At 39.5% G+C, this 21,993-nt stretch overlaps 3 protein-coding genes across 7 annotated transcripts in view; 2 read left to right on the forward strand and 1 right to left on the reverse strand.

Moving 5' to 3' along the window:
• Positions 1–7,562, forward strand: part of LOC139608246 (zinc transporter ZIP11-like) — a 116,369-nt gene extending 108,807 nt beyond the window's left edge. For all 4 annotated transcript variants that reach the window (XM_071461776.1, XM_071461779.1, XM_071461778.1 and 1 more), the window contains exons 7-10: positions 3,417–3,486; positions 6,186–6,284; positions 6,405–6,563; positions 6,676–7,562. In XM_071461776.1, the coding sequence (XP_071317877.1) occupies positions 3,417–3,486; positions 6,186–6,284; positions 6,405–6,563; positions 6,676–6,754 (407 nt within the window). In that variant the 3' untranslated portion in view covers positions 6,755–7,562. The remainder of the gene's footprint in view (positions 1–3,416; positions 3,487–6,185; positions 6,285–6,404; positions 6,564–6,675) is intronic.
• A 1,070-nt stretch (positions 7,563–8,632) lies between these two features.
• LOC139608247 (ankyrin repeat and SOCS box protein 12-like) lies at positions 8,633–11,494 on the reverse strand. 2 transcript variants are annotated; one of them, XM_071461781.1, is made up of 3 exons: positions 11,373–11,494; positions 9,586–10,356; positions 8,633–8,946 (listed from the first exon to the last, which is right to left on the reverse strand). In XM_071461781.1, exons 2-3 carry the CDS (start codon positions 10,346–10,348, stop codon positions 8,795–8,797), a joined length of 915 nt encoding a protein of 304 aa, XP_071317882.1. In that variant the 5' UTR covers positions 10,349–10,356; positions 11,373–11,494; the 3' UTR covers positions 8,633–8,794. The 2 variants fall into 2 exon arrangements, with proteins under 2 accessions (XP_071317882.1, XP_071317883.1); XM_071461782.1 differs by having other exon boundaries at positions 11,377–11,448.
• Positions 11,495–16,373: 4,879 nt separating this feature from the next.
• pkd1b (polycystic kidney disease 1b) overlaps positions 16,374–21,993 on the forward strand; it is a 29,497-nt gene continuing 23,877 nt past the window's right edge. Inside the window, exons 1-10 of the mRNA XM_071463368.1 lie at positions 16,374–16,449; positions 17,523–17,703; positions 17,808–18,010; positions 18,131–18,249; positions 18,677–18,824; positions 18,959–19,224; positions 19,311–20,084; positions 20,945–21,076; positions 21,229–21,404; positions 21,558–21,694. Coding sequence (XP_071319469.1) covers positions 16,374–16,449; positions 17,523–17,703; positions 17,808–18,010; positions 18,131–18,249; positions 18,677–18,824; positions 18,959–19,224; positions 19,311–20,084; positions 20,945–21,076; positions 21,229–21,404; positions 21,558–21,694 — 2,212 coding nt within the window. The remainder of the gene's footprint in view (positions 16,450–17,522; positions 17,704–17,807; positions 18,011–18,130; positions 18,250–18,676; positions 18,825–18,958; positions 19,225–19,310; positions 20,085–20,944; positions 21,077–21,228; positions 21,405–21,557; positions 21,695–21,993) is intronic.

Genomic DNA, 21,993 nt, shown 5'->3' on the forward strand with positions numbered 1-21,993 from the left:
ACTACAGTTGGTTCACCTGTAATGGGTTGGTGGGAAGCTGATTTGAACCGGCAAACATTGTCATCAGATATTATGACAGGCATTGGGTTATAATGATGTGGCAGCTGCAGGACCATCAGGATAGTGATCTATTAATTTCTTGTAATTATGTCATCTCTCTACTCTCTTTCTATCATCTTTCTTTTGTTTCTGCTTACTTTCTTTCATGCTCTCTTTAACTTAGTTATGTGTTCTTGGTTTAAGGTAGTATAGCGATTAATATTGCAGGGAGTGATAGAGAGTCATGATACAATGGAATAATGCATAGGAATGGAGAGAAGTGGTTGAAAAAGATTAACATTCAAGAAAAAAGATAAATAATTACTCGGGCATAATAAGCATTTATGCCAGGAAGCCCTCCCCCAAGGGGCTCCATTATGGCTTTATGTTAAGTCTACACCTCTGTAAATGTACTTGGATGAACACCATTCTTTCAATAGATGTTCACTCATTTGGTGTCTTGATGATGGTGGTGGACAGCACTGTCAAACATTTTGGCCCAAAATCTCCCATCAGTGGTTGATGGGAGGGGATGGTTTGAGATCTGGTGACTGCGAATGCCATAGCATATGATTCACATCATTATTTTCATACTCATCAAACCATTCAGTGACCACTCATGCCTTAGGGATGCCTTGTCATTCTGTTTCTCAGCTCATTTTTCAGGGTTTTCCTTCAATTTGTCACTCAATAATAGTTAATACCACTTATAACACACTCCCTGCCCAAAGTATGTAGGCTACAGCACGTTTGTCTACTTTATCTGTTTACTCTGCTGTCAGTCGAACATAGACACCAAGAAGTGCCTCCAGCAGGCTGAGACACAAGAGAAGCATTTCTGATATTTCCTCGCGAATAATTTTTTTCTTCCAGGTAATAATACCAAAATATCAACAATACATTGAAAAACATTCATTTGACATTCATTTTGACAGCAAAAAGATATGACTGAATGTTAATTTTAGTTTTCCAGCTCACCACTAAAGCTCACCATATGATTAGTAAACACAGGGGCTACTAGAGGGAAATGGTATCTGACTATCTATCAGCTGTATTGCTCCAGTGCCCAAAGACATTAATATGTTTGGAGCTACATCTGCTTCAATGATAAGTTTCTTGTGAAGAGCAGAGTTGTACCACGTATGGTTGACCACCTTCTGTCTGGAAGCATCTTAATGGGTCCCTTACGTGCATTGCAAGGGGCCTGTGTAGGGGATCATGTCGCCTACCCTGTACAGGGGTAAGTGACATGATCACGCACACACAAACACACACACATACATACAACCAGCACTAAAAGAAGCCTTATCTCCACTCATGGACTTTCATCAATATAATATTGCATATATACTGTATATGTTAGCACTATGTCACTATGATTATGTCTCCCCATAGGTGTTTTGTTTTTTTTTTTTCTCTCTTGTTTTTTTGTTTCTTTAATGTCACTAGTTCACCAATGTGTTATATGTGAGCATCTGTCTATGACGTCATATATGTTTGTCACTTTTTGTCACACTATTTCACCAATAAAAAGGGGGAAAAAAATGGAAGCATCTTAATGCTCAACAAGCACATGAAAAAAAACAACTGCTAAGCATAAGAAAAGTTGAGAAACATGTTTGCTTTTTTGAGGTTTTCACAACTAATCTGACAACAAAATTCAAATCGTCTGAAGCTTGCACCAAAAGATAGACTATGTTCCTATAGAGATCAGTAAGACATTTTAGGGTTCGCTCTACAGCTGATGTGTTTTAGTGATAAAATGTAATAGCATGTGTTCATATGCTAACAAGATAGTGTTAACAACACGTCAAGATTAGCTCTTAGGCAAGAAAAATGTTTGTTTAGTGGAGGAATTTCTTTCAATGTCTGAATTTGATCCTTGGGGTCATGTGATTCCAAAGGCTGTTGACTAAACCAGATGGTTCTCTGTAATTCAACTTTTCTTGCTTATCCAAGAAAAGTTGAATCAAGAGCAACTGGACTTGGTTGTAGATACTTGAATATGTTTCACCTCACATCTAAGAGTTTTCTTCAACTTTTCTTGGATATCTGTGTGCATAGCTTCTTGGGGCTTGCACTTGTCTTGTTTTTAATGCTATCATTGAGGGAATGAAAATCAGGAAATTTGCATGTTTTAGCATTGTAACAACATTGCTATTAATGGTACAACCAGACATGACTGCTTGTCAGCATTTGAAGTAGGTTTAATTCCATTCCTTTGCTTTTTTGATGTGAAATGCAAAGCAGCCTGTAGATCTGATCGAACAAACACACACTTCTCAAACACACAGATGCACTCAGATACATCACACGCTGTGACCTTTTCACTTTCAGTTTCAATGGTGTGTACTTAAAGTGTGCATGACAGGCATAACAAATGAGACAAATGGAACATCAGCAGAGGGATGCTACTCAGAGTGTATAGAGCATGCAAAGAGGGAACAGACACTGGCTCTACACAGAGGTCACAACAGTAGTAATTTCTCTTATTCCAGCTTCCCTGTTGTAATGCTTTGCAATTGTAGAAGTAGAAGGCTTCCAAATGTAATAACTTTTGAATGTTGAGCAGATAATTTGTTGTTATACCCATTACCTTATAGAAACAAAGTAAATGCTTTGTAGTAAGAGCGCACTTATTTACTCTCAGTGATGGATCACAGTGGTGCAGTGGTTAGCGTTGTTGCCTCACAGCAAGAAGGTTCTGGGTTCGAACCGTGTTTGCTTGTTCTCCCCATGTCTGCATGGGTTCCCTCTGGGTGCTCTGGTTTCCTCCCGCTCTCCAAGGACATGCACATTAGGTCAATTGGTGACTCTAAATACCCTGTAGAGGGTTGCTTTAGGAAGGGCATCTGGCATAAAACTTATGCCAGACTAGAATATGCGGCGATCCGCTGTGGCAACCCCTGGGGGAGCAGCTGAATGACAAAAAAAAAAAAAAAAAATGACAGTGATGGATCAGTAGTTCAGCAAATATGTCAGCATTTCACAACGGTTGTCTCTGCAGAAACATTTAGTGGGTTGAAACTTCATTGTCAGGTTTCATCAGCAAAAACCTGACTATAGAAGGTTAGACCAAATAAAAGATTACAGTGTATATATTGGACTGGATATCCTCATGGACTGTTGCTGTAAGTAGATCACAGTGTTCTAACTGAAAGAACAGACCAAAGCACATCACGATTCATTCCAGACCAATAATCTTCCACAAACCCTTTTGATATTCTTTAGTGTGCTTACTTTCCCATTTCTACTCTTTGCTAACATTTTTCTTTCCTCTTTCTTAAAGTGTTGTTTTTCCTATGTTCCTACAGAGGCTTGGAAGATGACAAAGACATAAAAGTGATGGGTCTGTTGTCTGTGTTTTTTATCTGCAGAGGGTTTGGCTGTGGGTGTGGGATTTGGAGCCATTGGAAAGACTTCATCTGCTACTTTTGAGAGTGCCAGGTAAGACTGGTTTCAATGCAAACAAACATGCATACGGTACACATCTCTATATATCCATAATTGTCATTTTTCTACACTGGCAAGTGAGAAATGAAGTAGGTAATTCATTAAGGTACATGCTATAGACCACAGAAAAACTGCAGACATTCTGTACAGCATTGCAGCTGGTCATAAAGCTGTGGATCGTGCGATTATATATTTAGAAGCACTGTGATTGGTTTTCCAAACCTGAAACAACAGGTAGTTATAAGTTCTTTTTGTAGTTATTAGCCTGAGTGAGGAGTATGTGTGAAGTTGAAATGGTTGGGTGTCGATTAAGATTCACTATGGTTGGAATGAGATAAAAGTTTGGTATGCTTACTGTGTTGTGTGTTGCTGACATCTAGTGGTTAGATTTTGGTATTGTAGAGAGCAGTGGCAGGTGTTAGACAGGAATTGTCTGGTCATTACAGGTGGAGCTCTAGCCTCATCCAAAAACATACCTTTACAACCTAACTAGCCCAAGTGAACAAGAATTTTATTACCAGAGGCTGATCTCTCTATGAACCATTTGAGGGAATCAGAATCAACATAATTATGCCCTAAACGAAGATAAACATATGGAAAAACGTTGCAATAGTTACTCTGTATTTTATGCCTAAAAAATTGTCCAGGTGATCAGAAAAGGTGAGAAAAGTCTCTTGTACAATGGCCTACTCCAACTCCAATGACCAGCTGTCATTTTCCACCTCTAGGTGCTTCTGTTGCTTGTTGTTGGCACAAATTTGGGTCATTTGGATCTCTCTCTGTTGCTTTTATCAAGTCAGTTCAATCAATTCAAAGAACAAAATTAAAACAGTTCTATAGCCCATATTAATTTTTTACCAAGGGTAATTTGCCAAGCAATGTCTTGTGTTCTGTACTCTATGAGGAAGTCAACCAATGATATCCTCATAGCCTCAGACAATGGACTTGTCTCTATACTTGTCCTACTAGATCTTAGTGCCGCATTTGACACCATCGATCATAAGATTTTATTACAGAGACCATAGAACATATGGTCGGCATCAAAGGAACCACACTAAGCTGGTTTAAGTCATATTTGTCAGATAGGCTCCAGTTTGTTCATGTTAATAATGACTCCTCTATCATCACAAAAGTCAGTCATGGAGTTCCACAAGGTTTGGTGCTAGGACCAATACTCTTCAGTCTATATATGCTTCCTCTAGGAAACATTATTAGGAGGCACCAGATAAATTTCCATTGTTACGCAGATGACACCCAGTTCTACTTATCCATGAAGCCAGGTGAGACTAACCAGGTAGCCAAGCTTCAGGTGTGTCTTAAGGACATAAAAATCTGGATGACCAGTAATTTCTTACTCTTAAATTCAGACAAAACTGAAGTTATTGTAATTGGCCCAAAATACCTCAGAGATACACTATGTGATAATATACTGACTCTGGATGACATTACCTTGGCCTCCAGTGCTACAGTCAGAAACCTTGGTGTCATTTTTGACCAGGACCCATTCTGTGTCTAAAGGATGCTGAAAAACTAGTTCATGCATTTGTTACCTCAAGACTGGACTACTGTAACTCTTTATTGTCAGGATGTCCCAAAAATTCAGTAAAAAGCCTCCAATTGATCCAAAATGCGGCAGCACGAGTACTGACAGGAACTAGGAAACGAGATCACATCTCTCCTGTGTTAGCTTCTCTGCATTGGCTCCCTGTAAACTCCAGGATAGAATTTAAAATCCTCCTCCTCACCTACAAAGCCATTAATGGTCAGGCACCATCGTACCTTGGAGAGCTTATAGTTCCCTATTTTCCCAATAGGACACTTCGCTCTCTAAATGCAGGTCAACTTGTGGTTCCCAGAGTTTGTAAGAGTAGAATGGGGGGCAGAGCCTTCAGCTATCAGGCTCCTCTCCTGTGGAACCAGCTCCCAGTGTGGGTTCGGGAGGCAGACACCCTCTCTACCTTTAAGATCAGGCTTAAAACTGTCCTGTTTAGTAAAGCTTATAGTTAGGGCTGGCTCGGGTATGTCCTGGCCCATCTCTTAATTATGCTGCTAAAGAGCTAGACTGCTGGGGGATTCCCATGATTCACTGGGCGCTCTCTCTCTATTTCTGTCTCTCCCCCTCTCTCTCTCTCGATGACTTCATGCCATTAACTTTGTATTTTTTTTCTCTCCCGTAGTTTGTGCTTCTCCTCTCTCTCCCTCTCTCTGTCCTCATTTTGCAGGTATCTCTGCCTCGGGAGCAGCAGGATCCAGATCCACCACTACTCATCTTTACTATTAACCACTGTTACCTGTCATTATTATTGATAACACCATTACCTACACAGCTGTTCCTGGTCTCTCTCTCTCTCTCTTCTCTCCTCTCTCCTCCCCCCACCCCCTCTTTTTATCTTCTCCTAAACCCAACCGGTCGAGGCAGACGGCCGCCCACCCTGAGCCCGGTTCTGTTGGAGGTTTCTTCCTGTTAAAAGGGAGATTTTTCCTCCCCCCTGTCGCCAAGTGCTTGCTCTTTGTGGGAACTGTTGGGTTTTTCTCTGTAACAAAGTAAGGTCTTGACCTTACCCTGTAAAGTGCCTTGAGATAATGTATATTATGATTTGGCGCTATACAAATAAAATTGAATTGAATTGAATTACAATCATTTAATGTAAAGAGAAATGGTCTGACTGTTTTTTATTTGTGAATTCCCTCAGAAATTTGGCCATTGGCATTGGCATCCAGAATTTTCCAGAAGGCTTGGCAGTGAGCCTACCACTTCGGGGTGCAGGGGTCTCAACATGGACAGCCTTCTGGTAGGGAAAGACATGTATCTGTGTCAGACAGTACAATAAACAAACAACTGAGACTGTACAGATACAGTACAGATACTTTAAATTTAAATTCAGATTTGATTGTTATTGTTTCCCTCTCAGGTATGGCCAGTTAAGTGGCATGGTAGAACCTATTGCTGGGATACTGGGCACTGTTGCTGTGGTTTTGGCAGAACCTCTGTTGCCGTATGCTTTGGCATTCGCTGCTGGGGCCATGGTCTACGTGGTGGTAGATGACATCATACCAGAGGCTCAAGTCAGGTAAGAAGGAAGATGGGTAAAGGAAGGAGAGATAAGGAACAACAAATGTGCACTCTCTCTCAACATTCCGCACTTTTCCCATTTTTTATTTTCTCTGTCTTGGTGTCACCAGTGGGAATGGGAAGCTGGCATCCTGGACCTCCATCTTGGGTTTTGTAGTGATGATGTCACTAGATGTGGGCCTAGGCTGAGGTCACTTGGACAACTGGTACCGTATCAACAGAACCCTCAGTGGCCATGATGTCATGACAATGATGCTGACCTCAGTTTTAAAAAGGGGACCAAATGAATTGTTGCTACTTGAAATTTATTAATTCAGTAATAAAAGAACTATTTTGTAAAACACATAAGGATGAATGTACTTGAACAATTATCTCTAATGTGTGGCAGATGTCTCATATAGGAAAGAATTTCTAAATATTTAATGAATATTCTCCTGATTTCAGAGCTTGTGAATGTTTTTTGAGAGGATGCAGCTTTTGAGTTTTTCTTTTTCAGAAACAATGTTTTAAAATAAAAACAGTCAGTTAAGAACATTAATTGAATGTAATTTTATAGTTTAGGTCCTCCAGTTTTCTTCATAATGGCAATACTTGATGTCTGGTGTTTAATTTGTTAATTTATTGGACCGTGCATGAAAAAATTAGATTTTGCTGATTTCTTTCTGAAAGCCACAGCGTGATTATGGTGTACTGAAGTATAAAATTCCAAATATGACTTTCTCAAACTACACGCTCTTGTTTCTGCATAATTATGACATATATGAGGATATTTTACAGTAATTAATTGACTTATTCAGATGGAATACATACTTCACCTTATCCTCTTCTGTGATATACTCAAAACAAGCAGTAGTCTCCCTCTTAACAAGCTCCTGGCATCTACAGGTCAGTCTGAAAAATTCACATGTTGTGGTCCATGTCTAATTATTTAAATACTTAGGTTCATGCTTCATTATATGTTAAGTATTTATAAAATTAAACAACCAAATGATTCTCAGTTTCCCTCAACTTATGGTTTTTGAGCACTCAGTATGTATTATCTATCTGTCTTTTCTACTGTCATTTAATGCAATTTCATTACATGACAGACTAAATGATGATTCACTTCTCTGTTGATGGCAATGTTGGACCATATGTCCACTACTTTGGTCCAGACTGAAATATCTCAAAAACTATTGGATGGATTACTTTAAAGTTTGGTAGACTTTTATGTCCCCAGAAGATGAATACTAATGACTTTGGTGATGCCCTGCCTTTTCCTCTACTGCCACCATGAGGTTCACAGAAATTTCTCCAAAACTATTGACTGGATTTCCATGAAATTTGGTAAAGATACTCAAGGTCTCAATTAGTTCAAAGCACTACTGTATAGCCCCACAATGCTGCTAGCTTACCCTCAATAACACAGAAGCCAGGAGATTGACCTAAAAATGAATTACCTTAAAAAGTTTACTGGCACTTTTATAGCTTTAAATCAGTTTGTCCTTTTCTTTTCAGACTCACTTGAATTCTTTCATTACAAAGCTAAACTAATATAATTATTGTACATTTGTATACAATACAGTGTAGATGTCATTCATGTGAACATCTGAAAGGAGCATATTTTAACTTTTTCGTATAGTATATGGTAGACGTATATACATGTATATAGCGTCTGGGTTTTTGGGACAGACCTTTTATCAACCAATAACACATTTCCAAACTATTTAGTGTATAGCTGCTGCCCCTGTCACTAACTGATGGAGGAGACGTGAGGTGTCTTTAACACATGTCGCTCTTATTTTTTAATCCTAGGAATAACAAGAAAATCACGTTATTATTATAATTTTGATACACTTAAGACCAAAATTTTACTCTGGGTGGCTTTATACATACTGACCCTGATCTAGTAAGAGAAAAGCTGGACTTAGGCTAGCTATTATTTTTTATTAAAGAAAACAGCTCTTTTAAAGTACTTAGCTAACTTGTGATTAACATGTGACAAAGAACTGCAACTCGAAGAATCAGCTTCCTTCAGAGGTCTTCCAGTAGCCACAGGGTAAGTACTAATAATGAAACAAGCACACATACTGTTTGTCCTCACATTTAATATTTTTGCTTAACAAAACAGCACATGACAAACAGGAGTCATTAAAAAAAGAGACGAAGGTGGTCCATAATCTGCAAATAAAACAAAAGCTTCAGCTAAAATAAAAATCAATTTTCATAACATGCCTCCAGCTCACTTAGTTACAGAACTGTGGCTGGGACAGGTCTGTATTGCAAGAAGTTAATGAGACTTGTTGGCATCTCCAGCTGATCAATACAGTGGATCTTGTTGATCTTTTTGAGGTATCTTCTGAGCGCGAGGCGGCACTGTGAGGTCAAGGCTTTTGGATTTCCTGGAGACAGAAGAGATGTAAAAGTTACAAAAAAACTGTTATCACACGGGTGACACAAAATAGTATCCATAAAAACTGACTTTTTTTGTCTGATCTCAGTAAACTTTATCTAACAAATTCTGTGTGAGGCATCAAGGGTATCTTTTGTGGCTGTTTGTGATGTTTCCCAGAAACAACTATGTAATTTGGGACAAATTTTAGAGAACATAGGTCTTTCTCCCGAAAGAAAACTTTAAACCCAAGTAAATATCCCCTCATTATTCATTTATTATTGCAAACCTATCTGTAGACAAATTTATGCTGGGTTTCACATGAAATTACTTAATTGCAAGTGTACCAAAAGGACAATGTTTCTGCTTCCCTATGATTAATACCACATTATATCATCCTTTCTAGGAAACTTCCTAGAGAGATGATTAAGAATTTTTTTCTGAAATTACAGACCCACACAATGAAGTGGTACCAAAATGCAGAAAAAACAATTTCTAAATTTGAGTCTCAAGATTATATGCAACTGCTCAACTTTTCTAATGGCCTTCAGTTTTTTTTTCTCTTCATTCAACCTGTCAGCAGGGCACCATCCCATCACTGAGAGTAAAGGGCAGAAAAGAAACATGGATTCATATTTTCATTTGAAACCTCTTTCCTGGAGAAGCAGCTCCACAGCCTCATTCTGCTTTGTGGACTTCTCGATGATCAGTGTAGGAAGGTAGACATTTGCACCAAAGTCAATCAGAAGCTGGATGTACTCCACGCCACAACCATGCCTGAGGCACATCTCCAGCACAGTTTTAGGCTGCTTGATAGAACTCATCAGCTTTGCATCTGTACAGTTGTAATCTGGGTCTGCCCCATAGAGGAGCAGCAGTTTGAAACACTCCATGTGTCCATAAACAGCGGCCAGGTACAGCGGCCCACTTGACACCCTGGCACTGGAGGTCCAGAGCAAGACTTTGGAGCGGGAGTTCACCTCTGCACCATGTTTAAGCAGTTCCTTTAATATCTCCACATCACCCTCCCGAGCAGCAGTGAGGACAGGGGAGCAGTTGTTGGATGAGTTTCCATTGGGGTTGGCACCTGCTCCTAGGAGTGCTAAGACACAGTCCAGGTATTTCCCACGAACAGCTGCAAAGAGAGGCGTCTGAGCCTTGACATCCACACAGTCTACCAAGGCTCCATGGGCTAGCAGGACCTGCAAACAGCTGAGATGGCCTTTAGACACTGCAGCATGCAGAGGCGTGCCTGCAATGCCCCAACCACCTCTGCAGTTGATGACTTTCTTGTAGATTTCTTGGCAGAGCATCTCATCAAGGAGTCTGTCATTGTTTTGTAACACTGTTTGTCTTAGCTGGGAAATTTCACAACTACTTTGTTCTTCTTCAGAGGTCCTTAATCGGAGCATAGAACCTGCTGAAAAGTGTGAATAAAGAAAATAAACATCAAATACAAATAATATATATTTTAGTAATAAAAATAATATACATCAAATACAATGGGGTCCATAGCTTTGAGAGCACCTTTCCATTCACATTAATGGGTATGTAATCTCATATATATATATATATATATATATATATAACATTATATATATAACACAATTTGTTATTGCTAAAGCCTCATTTTCTAGCCTGCAACACACTGATCTACAGACATTTAAACTGTATAATGTACAATTCAGCTCTTAAATGAGGATAAAAAGTCGCTGGGACCTTTAAGTGAACTTATTGAATATCATATAATAATAGGTTTCATATGTAAATAAAAATTATGAGCTCATTTTGCCACCTGTAAAACCATTCTGCTAAGCTTCTATCCAACAATTTTCACTTGTAGACGTAACTGGAATCCGAGAGGTTGTGATGTACATATGAGAAATCATCAAGATAGCCCCTTACTACCCTTTACACGAAACATCTATGAAAATATTTTTCTTTACTTTCACTTATTTCGTATTTATTAATTTATCGGCTCCAGTACACGCAATTAATCGCAAACTACGGTTGATTAAGAATAATAATAAGTGTTCTAGAATATTGGGCATAAAATAATAAAACAATATCTGACGATTAAGTAAAACATTCATTTCTGGAATTGTCTTCTTCTTTGCGTTATTCTGACAGAGGAATGATGGGGAAAGAAAATATATTTAACGGCACCTTGGTGCACTGAATGTATACCGAACTAAAGACTGGCTAAAGGTAAACTATGTTCCTTACTACAGTACAGTAGCTACTGATTCAACATACAGTTTAACGTCACCTCTCCGGGCTAATACGTGCTCCCCTACAGGGAGGATTTTGCTAATATTCAGCAAGATCAATCTCGATATTAAACTGCAAATTTTGCGTCGTAAACTTCGCGTTTCCCGATGCTGGCAGCATAAACAACGCTTTCTATTTTGTTTTCTTCAATTTATATTGGCCTACCTACGATGTGTCTCTACCAGCTGCTGCCTTCATCTTCCTGTTTCGTCGTCTTCCTCGTCGTCGTCTTCTTCTTTTCTTTTTCTTCTTCGAGGTTTATTGGCGGCTGGCAAGCATTATCATTACCGCCACCAACTGGTATGGAGTGTGGATCTGAACGTCAGATATTTACAATATTAAACAACTCCTATATTCTCAATCAAGTGAGTTACTCTAAGCTATTGAAATATGATTCGATAACTCTAATTTATTGAGTTCTTTCATAGAATATCTATTCAATCAAAGTGCACTTTTTATCCATCTGATGTTTTGAATCAGATACATTCTTTCTACTTCGTATTTCTGACATGGTTTACTGTTTTTTCATGTCCACAGTATTCACATCTGCCTGTATCTTGTACACCTATTTTGTGCAGTTTACTGTTTTTTCACATCTTTAATATGAAACTCTGGAATAATAAATTCTACTCCTGTTTTATTAACTAAATTCTCTGATCTTGTATATATCTGGAAGTAAAAAAAAATCAAACATTTTGCCACAGACAGTGTGAATCCCCTCTTAATGGTCCATTTTCCACTTCAATTATTGCAGCTTGCATGCACTGACATCACATGACATGACATGACATGACATGTGATGGCCATCTCTTTAGTTATCTTAGGTCTTCTTTACACCCATATTGCACATACATGTAAACACATGTAGACCAACTGTTAAATTGTTAGTTTTTATGTTACCCCCCTGTATGTCTTAGCATGTCATATGTCTTAGTATATATGTTCCCTTGTGTTCTTTGTCTGTAGGTCAGTTGAGTTAGGTTGAGCGCTGTCTCTAGGTTATTTTGCCTCAGTTAGTTTTGTTACTTTGACTTCTTTTATGGGCCCAGACTGTTTTGGTTACTTTTTTGTCATTTGAATTTTTCTAATTTGGGGTAAATAAACCCTCTTTTTGGAAAAGATACCTGTGACTCCTCATTGCCTTCCAACTCGGTCCATCACATGACATAAGATATATGGCTGTGTCTTATTCACAAAGCCCCATCCTCCTTGCACAGAGATTTCCCTACGATTTGTTCAATCTGAAGATGTCATTGATCATTATGTTAAATAATAACATACACTACCTTGTGGAGTTCCATTCTCCACTATTTGTACTGTGGAGTATTCTGTACCTCCTCTCACTTGTATTTTCCTATCAAATAAAAAAATCCAGAAATCAAATATATGCTCTACCACCAATTCCTAGTGACTTTGTTTTAATAAGTAGGGCATGCCATATGCCTTTTCATACATTCATGAAAGAAAAGAGCTATCACCACTTCTTTGTAGGTCTGTGCTTTCCTGATGTCTGATTCCAGGCACAATACAAAGTCCATTGTATTCAGACCCCCATGGAACCCACTATGATATGGAGACAAAAGAGCTTTTCTTTCTTGGAAATATGTTAATCTCACTGTGACTGTTCTGTTTCTACACTCCCTGACCCCTTGTGTAAGATTATTTGACAATTATTTGATGATTATTTGATTGATTTGAACAGTGGTTGTGCTAGAAGTTCAGCTTTTTCTAGGTTGCTGACAGCCTTTTTTCAGGTCGAGTGCTGTTTCTGTGTTGTGTGCGTTATACATTGTTCTTTCCCCACTATTAATACACATGAAACCATGATCATCAATACATTTTTCAACAACTAATACATTTCCATCTCTGCTATTGCTCCCCCATAATCAATTATGTGAATTAGAATCCCCATACAGTATTACACTATCTTGAAGTGGTCCCCCAGCATCCTCTAAAATACTTTGATTCTGTTTCCCATGTGGGTTATAACATTCAGTCATATTTATTTTACCTCTGTCAGTCTATATTTTAATTACAACTGATTCATGATGATTCTGTGATTATCTGCGTAACTTATATCTCATTTCATTCAGCATGAATGTTTTACACTCTTCCTCTTTTGCCAGATTCCCCGTCCCTTCTAATTGTGGTATAACCCTTTATAATAAAATTCAACTGTGTTGGGATAAGGCCTCTCTCACCCCTTTCCCTATCCCTTTCTCCTTCCTCATGTGCCGTGTTTGTCCCCAGTTTGTCCTCTGTGTCTGTGTATGTGTGTATGTCTGTCTAGTTGGGCAAACTCTTGGCCATTTGCATTTTAGAATTTTGCATTCCACTGCAGTAATTATTAACCCTCTTGGGAGGACCAAGCCCATGTCTGAGAGGACTCTGTATCTTTAGAGTGACTTAAACTGTTTTAGAGCAACCCTTTCAGATCTAGAAACTTCTCAGCTGATTTGACAGTTATTTTGATCCTCTGATTTTGGCTCTTTGACTTTGCTGAACACTTTATTATTTTCCCCATAAAGAGTACAAAGTCATTCTTACTCACTATATGGGTTTCTTCTTTCAGCTTTTCACATCCTTTACATTTACCTGTATCTTTCTTCCTAATGTTTTTCTGTCTTGACACTTGCAGACCTCCTAAAACCTTCTTTTCTGCCTCAGCATAGTTGATTCCCTGAGCAACCTTGACTTGTTGCACCTCAGCCACTCTCCTGCTGACCTCACATCTATGGTGAACTGAGCTATGTTCCCCTCCACATATACAACATTTGATCTTTGCATCATCTGCACATTTGCCATACTGATGTCCTTTACTACATTTGCTACACTTTTGCTTTCCCTTGTGCACTGCCACCACATGTCCAAATCTCTGACAGTTGAAAAGTCTGAGTGGTGGGGGAATGTACGGCCTCAAATCATAATACATACTGTATATCTGATAAAGGTCTTTTTCAAGAGTCTTCAGAGTGTAGAAGTACTATCCAACTGCCCCACTAACTCCAATGTTAACTGAGTCCAGAACATTAGGGAGAAAACAGGAACTAGGGCATTTTAAAAATTGCTCTACCTCTCACTTTCTTGGTACCACATACAAATACTTTATGTCACTGTGTTCAGCAGAGTCTCCTCTCTCTTAAGCAATAGGAGATATGGCCTTGGGTCTAAGCTCAGTTATGGGAAGAAGCTGTTTTTGGAACCCGGCAGCTCTACACAGTATGCTGCACTGTTTCTTTACAGAGGGCAGAAGGGCTAACAGTCCACGAAGTGGGTGGGTGGGGTGCACATGAATGTACTTTTTTGCCTCAATTTTGTAATCCGACCATTTATTTTTTACTTCCTCCCCAGTCCTTTGCTCAGAACTCATGGAGTTGATCGTATCTCTTACCATTTTTGCCACACTCTATTTTTGTGTCTGTTTGTGATCCCAGAACTAAGATCACCAAATAACACAAATTTTCTTTTTTCCATTTCTCCAACAAGTGTCTCAATTTCACAATCAGTTAAATTACGTTTTTTTTTTGTTCTTCTTTTCTGTGCCATGAATGATAACTTTTGACGCAGACAGCATTTTTGTATGCAAACTGATGGATTAAGGGAGTTTCTTCATCCATTCATGGTTGACTGGGAGTGGAAATGAGGCTGGTGCATGTGCCCCCAATTTTTCAATGAGTGGGATTAAAAAAAAACCCATAATCGTGTGTATGCACACCTTTATAATTCTGACGAAAAGAATGCTTATGCACATTTCTGGTTTTGTGCATAAGCATAGTTTTGGTTATGAACCTACAGAGTTCTATGTAATTGGCCCCAGACTTGTAACAGGTCAAAGCTGCACCTGTCTCAGAACTAATTTATAACTGTGGGAAAGGCCAAGGTGAATCTTTGGGGGTGCCTGGAATGTGACACATCTCAGGAGTTTTGTGTCTTATGTTTTGCTCAGCGATATCCTATGGTGTTATTTAGCAAATGTAAGCATGCTAACATGCTAAACTAGGATGGTTGACATGGTAAATTATAAGTCACACATGTTAAACATCAGTATTTTAACATCATCACTGTGCATGTGTTAGCATGTTGACAGTAGCATTTAGCACAAAGTACTGTGCCTAACTACAGACACTAGCATTGCTGTAAACACAGAATCTAGTTATAAGACTTTAACGTGTTTTGTATGTACAGGCTTAACCTGTGAATTAACTAGGAACAAGATACATTGATGTATAATTTATCATACTATTAGGCTACCTCAATTGCACTTAAGTACATTACTAGAAAAAATGTATTCAATACACTTACTATTGTAACTGTCACTATATTCAGTGTAACCAATGAAGCTCCCTCTTGCTGAATCTCATGTTCTTGTGAGGGGAAAAACACAATTGTATCCCTCTCCAGGCAACACAGATGGCATCCCTTCTTTTAAAACTATGTCTGTTTAGTTTGCATGTGCGTCACAAAGCCTTTGTTTGGGTATTGATGAGGTCTTGGTGTTAGTGCTTGGACAACAGGCCATGGGCACAATGCAGAAAAATTTCTTAGCTAAAACGGTTTTGACAACCCAGAACGCGGTACTGATTCTTCTAAATTCCTAAAAAATATATAAAGCAACTATTTACACCCAAACAACACATACACAACAATGATCCTCTGGTTTCTGAGACTTGTTTCTGTCAGGACCCCTAGTTGCATCCTTCCTGAGTGAATCTGACTGTTTCTATTGAGGGCTAGGGGTTTTACAACATGGTAATGAGCAGTGTTAGCCTCCTCTGTCCACTCTGCCTCTATAGCTGTTGCTGAGAGACAAAGTAGAAGTCACCCAAGCACTCAGCGAAAGTGGAGGCCTTTAAAACTGCGACACCACCATAACTCATTGTGTTTGCAGGACGAAGGGAGGGGTGTTAGTGGAGGGAAATGTGAGTGTGTAAAAGACAGAGGTGGATTTATAGTGAAGGAAGAGGGGTTGGAAGGGACACTGAATGTTTGACTTGCACACGAACACTCAGGATAAGGGGAAAATCTTGTGACAATGACAGAAAAAAAGATGACAAGAATCCAACCATTTAATGCAATAATGGGAGAGTATTGATTTCTGTGATGTACCTGTGGTGATCATGCAGAGACTATTTTTTATTCTCAGAAGAATATGATTTGCTCTGCAAGATGACAGGCACACTTGTGTTACAAAAGAAGGCGCTACTCTGGATCCTTTGTGTGGCTTGGATTGCTGCAGCTGGAGGTGAGAAGATTCATTTCATAATCAATCAATATAAAAAAGAAAATATTTTGTCTTGTTCAGGGAGCAAGGCATCAGTGCTGTACTGAGGTACTGCTTAAGTTAGTTCAACTTAATTATTTTAAGCCTGTATTTTATATTTTTACATATTTAAAAATTTTCTGAATTTAAATCTCATCTAGCCTTATTATTTCAGGTAGAAGTGGCATTTTTTACATCATTATAATCTTTAAGAATTTTTCTACTACACTAGTGTCATCCTAACTAAAAAATATCACATCAGTGATCCCTGCAAGTAAATGTTTCAGTGCAGAGGAACTGATTGACAACCTGACAGTTGTCCTAATGTCCATGGAGTCTCAGTGTTATAAAGACAGAATGTGAATAGATTTTAATCTGAGTTGAGGATGAAGCCACATTGTGTAATATTTGAGTGTCAGACATCGCTGTCTCTATCCTCACACTGATGACTGAACATAAAAGAGGTAACGTTAAATGTCCAATAAAAAAAACTCATGTCCAATCTGGATTTTAATCTTCTCCCAATGTAAACTTTTGCTAATAAATGCACTCTGATATGCACTTTGATATGGACAGTATGAATGATGAAATCAGAAGCTTCTTCAGATAGAAACTCAGGGTTTATTGAAGAAAACCTGCCAGCAAGCAGGTTAGGTTCAGAGTCAGTTACAACGGGAATCTGAGCGTTTCCGTCATCCCATGGTTGAGAAAATCAGTTTAGTTTTTAGTAGACACGCTTTCTGGAATACCACCCACCCCCACCTGCTCATGTATCATCTGATGATGAACAGAGTCAGTTGTACTCATTGTTTCTCATGAGCGCCACCTGCTCAATTATTACAAATTGATATTTAATATAAATTAATGACTTTGCAGCTGAAAAAATGAGTGGAATATTTGAATTGAATCATGCCAACACGTACACCTCAGAAGATGGAAGTATGGATTCTTTATGCATATTTGTGGCTGATACGATAATTGATCTCATAAGTAACGTGTGTTGAGAAATGATTCCTCCTGCATACTGTCAGCTCATTGTGATTATTGGCCTTCAGAGGACATTCCATGTCCAAAAGGTGGTCAGATCCATTTGTCCAGCTTGCGATGTTACTGGATCTCTGAGATGACATCTTCATGGTCTGAGGCACAGAATTCATGCAGTGAGACTCCAGGAGGGGATCTAGCATCTGCTGACAGCCTGGAGCTGCAAAACTTTATCCACTACTCCTTTACATTGTGAGTCTTATGAACAATGTCTGTCTACATTTATATCATGATTAATGTATCCCTGGTTTCCATTTTATAAGAGTAGTTACATTGTGGTCCCTGTTTTTGTTTAGGAAAACCACTGTGTGGATATGGCTGAAGGGATTGGGGGGAGAAGGGTCTGAGCAGGCTGGGGGTGTGGATCTAGTAAGTCCTGCATGGTGGGCTGGAGGCAGGGGGGGGGGGTGTACTCAGATGGCCTTGGGGATACTGGGACAGTGGAGGAAAGTACATTGTGCTGGACAATTCTTCTACCTCTGTGAAAAAGAAGTAACTGGTAAGACTCTTGATGTTGATGACATTAGCCCTTAAAGGACAGCACTATAAGCTTTAATAAATGGTTAATGTTAGCAGAAATTCCTGGATGGGTGATGTTGGTTTATCCCTGTTCATGCAGAGGCTTTACCATCTGTAGACAGTTACCTGACTGGATTGGTTCTTATGACTGGCATCTATGCTCAAACCAGGATACATCCAATTCTCAGTGTCCCAGACGTTGGACAACACACAGTGGAGGTTGGTAAAATGTCGGTCTAAAACTCTGATTCCCAACCTAAGGGGTTGCAAGGTTTTTTTTTTCCCGAATCCTACACTGTACAAAAGCTAATTGTTTTCTTTAATTGTATGACAAAATATTGTAGCATTATCTACTTTCATATAATTAATAGTATTAAATAAAATTCAGTTTTAAATTACTTTTAAAGAACATATTTGGAACATGGAAGGTGGTGTTTAAGAACTTGATCTAATTCAGTGGTTGCCAAAAAATTTGGCAACCACTGGTCTGGTATGTTGAATAATGAAATGATTTAATTACATGTTTGACTGCTTAAAGGAGTGGTCTTTCACACGAAAATATATTATCACTCTGAAACCCCCCTGTACTTGAGTGCTTTGTACTTTGTATTGTTGGTTTCTATTCTGTCGCTCGTTTGACCCACAGATGCAGCTGTTCCCAGGACTATGGTTCAGTCATGCTGGTCAGTTGGTAACAGTGGAGCTGGTGGTCCAGCCGAGCCCACTGTCCTCTCTGGCCCGTGTACAGGTCCTTCGACCCTACTGCGACCCCAACCACCACTTGGTACCTCCAGGTACAGCATATCAGTTACAAAGAATATTTTATAAAGGCTGTATTGTACTATGTTACACACAGTACTATTACTGTAGGCAATGCTAAGCAGTGCTGTTTAGTACTGTAGGTAATAATCTCCTGTTTTCTCATCAGGTTGCAGCTCTCTCCTTAATCCATTTAGCTGCTGTTCAGCAGTACCACTGTGTAACACTACAGGGGGCTGCAGCATGGGTCAGTACTGGTGCCACCTGCTGGAGGCCTGTGTGCCCAAAACCACTCCCTGCAGCCCATATGACTCTGCAGCAGGGGGCCGTGGCTTTGTTTTGCCTCCCAGATACCCCGCAATACCACCCTTCTACCACCTTGTGGCAGACCTGCCTCTGAGAATAAACCCTAGCTCTGAACTGAAAACTATGAGCGTGAGTTGACTTTTGTTGCACTTCAACGTCAACGTACAATTAAAACAGAATAATACTTTGACATTGTCATGTTTTTTCTGTAACAGCTGCTTCTTCCAGATTCAGCAATCATGGTGTACCCTGACGATGTTGTGGCTATACAGCATACCCGTGACTCTGGAACCTTCCTGCATTGCCTCAACAGTGAAGCTTCTCTAAACTCCACTTGGCGCCAGAGTTACCTCTCTCTTAGGGGGGCAGAGTGGGGAGGCTGGTGGCAGGGAGGACTTACTTCACTGTCCCAACGAGGCCAGTGGGTGGATGGGGTGGTGTGCAATCTGAGGATGCTGTCCATGGACACTCTTCACGGCAGTACAGAGCTCAATGATATCTTTGACTTCACCCACAGAGAGGCAACTACTGCCCCTGATATTAGGCCCATGATTACAGATCCTTCTCTGAGTGGGAGATCTAAATTTAGGCTCAATGTCATCTACCCTCTGCCAGATGAAAAGAACCAAATTCATGTCAAAATCAACTTCCCAACACTTATTGTAATAAAAATCCTGTCTGGTCAGAAAGCCAGGAGCTCATGGTCAGCCCCAGTGCTCCAAACTGGGGTCCCCTTTCTTCCATCTTGCCCTGAAGAGGTGGCTTCTTCTTGGCCAGGCTGTAAGAGACAGTCCCTTGAAGACTGGTTCTCCTCTGTGACTCTGTTGTTGCCTTCAGTAGGGGTGCAGACATTGAACATCAGTGTGATGGATGCAGGAAGCTCTCAGAGTGGGCGGAGTGTGAGTGTGAAAATTTGTGGGTACGAGGCAGTGACAGGGCTTAGTGTTGAGCCACATGGATGCCAGAGGATTCTAATAGACACGTCACAGGTGAGAATGAAAAAATGAATTTACAACACATGCATTGTGCATATTTGACCAAATGTTTTAGTAGCCATGCTAGCAGCAGAGATGTCAGCCATTCAATCCATTCAACACAGAAATATCTAGCAACTATTTGATAGATTGACATTTGAGTTTTGAACAGCTGTTCATAGTCCCCAGAGGATGACTCCTATTGCTGCCAATTGCCACCAGCAGGACAAATGTATCACTCATCATGTGAAATATATTCACTTCTTTTAAATGGATTGCCACAAAATGTGGTACAGACATTCACGATTCCCATGATAATGTATCCTAATAACTTTGCTGATCCTCCAACTTGATGTTAGTGACATTGAGAGGTTGGAATTTGTGGTTTTCAGTTAAATGTTTTGATAACTATTAGATTAGTGTCTGTAAGATTTGGTATAGATATTCATGTTCCACACTGGTTAATTTGCAATAATGCTGGTGCTTTTTGTGTAGTGCCATCAACAGGCCAAAATTTCATTTTGTCCAATAGTTTGATCATTGACCTAATATCTGCAAAACTAGCATACCCAGCAGCTTCAGCTGCATACTAGCATGCTAAACCTAGATCGTGGACATGGTGAACATAACCTTGTACAGACCAGTATGTTAACAGTCATTGTTTGGTGTTTGATTTTAAGCACCACTGGTACTTAAAAGCTCAGAGCTGCTAGTTTGGCTACTCTGCTAGTTAAGAGTAGTATTGTTGACATTCTGTCAAAGGAATGTGGATATGGGAAACTATAATTTTGCAAGCCTAGTCCAACCCTAGTTTTGTGACATTTTTGTGACATTTTCTCTAACAATGGTATTTTTTAAATGATTTTATATTGTAGTCTTTTACAGCCAGAGTAGAGGGTGGTTCATCAGTAAAATTCACATGGGTTATTGACAATCTGGAGAAATTTGCCTACGAAGGAGAATCTTACAATGTTGTGCTCAAGAAACCTGCCAAGTATAAGCTCACGGTAAGACACTTAATTGGCTTTATGGTGTTAAATATGTCCAGTTATTTCCTTTTAATGTGTTGTTGAACTTAATTTTGGGAGCTTATTTAAGGATTACCATAAATTATTAAAAAGCCAAAAAGAAAAAAAGTAATCTTCAAACCTTATACTAGGTAACAGCTTCCAACCCTGTGAGCTCCCAGAGTCAGCAAATCCTCCTTACTGCTGATGAAATGACCCCACTGTCTGAGCCAGAGTTCCAGTTTGTCAGGGAGGTTGTAGCTGTGAATGCTACACACCTCTACACCCTCAAGGTCAAAGTGGACATCTCCATGCCAGTCACCTTCAGGTATGGCAATATGTGGGTATAAATACCCTCAGAAATCCTTAGAGATTGCATTGCCTTTCTTACTTTACAACAAAGAATTTCACCTGAAACATGCTTGTAAAGTTGTTTTCTTGTCTGGTAAATCTAAATTTCCATATGGCACATGTCATGCAGGTGGGATTTTGGGGATGGCAGTAGAAAGGTGAGCCATACCCAGACTGCTCCATGTCAGACCATGGAAGGACTTGTGGAGAGAGGAGAGAAGCAAGCACATGTGCAGGACTCAGTGAACTATACCTATTCTATACCAGGTAAACATACACACAAACCATTAAAGCTGCACAAAACAATTTTTTTTATGTTAACAGTGGATCAAACACCTCATGTTTTGTAAAGGTGTTGCAAAGTGACGAAACCACAGAAAATTATAACCCAATTCAGCCTAATCCCTCAGCTTTATGAAGCCTTTTTGCATATTTCAGGGCATTATTTTGGCTGTGGAGCCTGCAACTTTTTATTAGCTCTCACCACATTCATTAACAATGTTTCCAGCAGCAGAAGGTTGATAACCCACAGTGTGCTTCTGCACAGCACTAAACAACTGAAAGAA

The sequence above is a fragment of the Trachinotus anak genome, unplaced genomic scaffold (assembly GCF_046630095.1).
Source record: "Trachinotus anak isolate AG129_WGS33_773 ecotype Australia unplaced genomic scaffold, CSIRO_AGI_Tana_v1 ptg000025l, whole genome shotgun sequence".
Taxonomy (NCBI): domain Eukaryota; kingdom Metazoa; phylum Chordata; class Actinopteri; order Carangiformes; family Carangidae; genus Trachinotus; species Trachinotus anak.

Coding starts and splice junctions, on each gene's coding strand:
- LOC139608247 (XM_071461781.1), bottom strand. CDS start 10,348: ATGCTCCGATTAAGGACCTCTGAAGAAGAACAAAGTAGTTGTGAAATT. Junction 8,947..9,585: donor GCTGCTTCTCCAGGAAAGAG/GTTTCAAATGAA, acceptor TTCTGTCTCCAG/GAAATCCAAAAGCCTTGACC.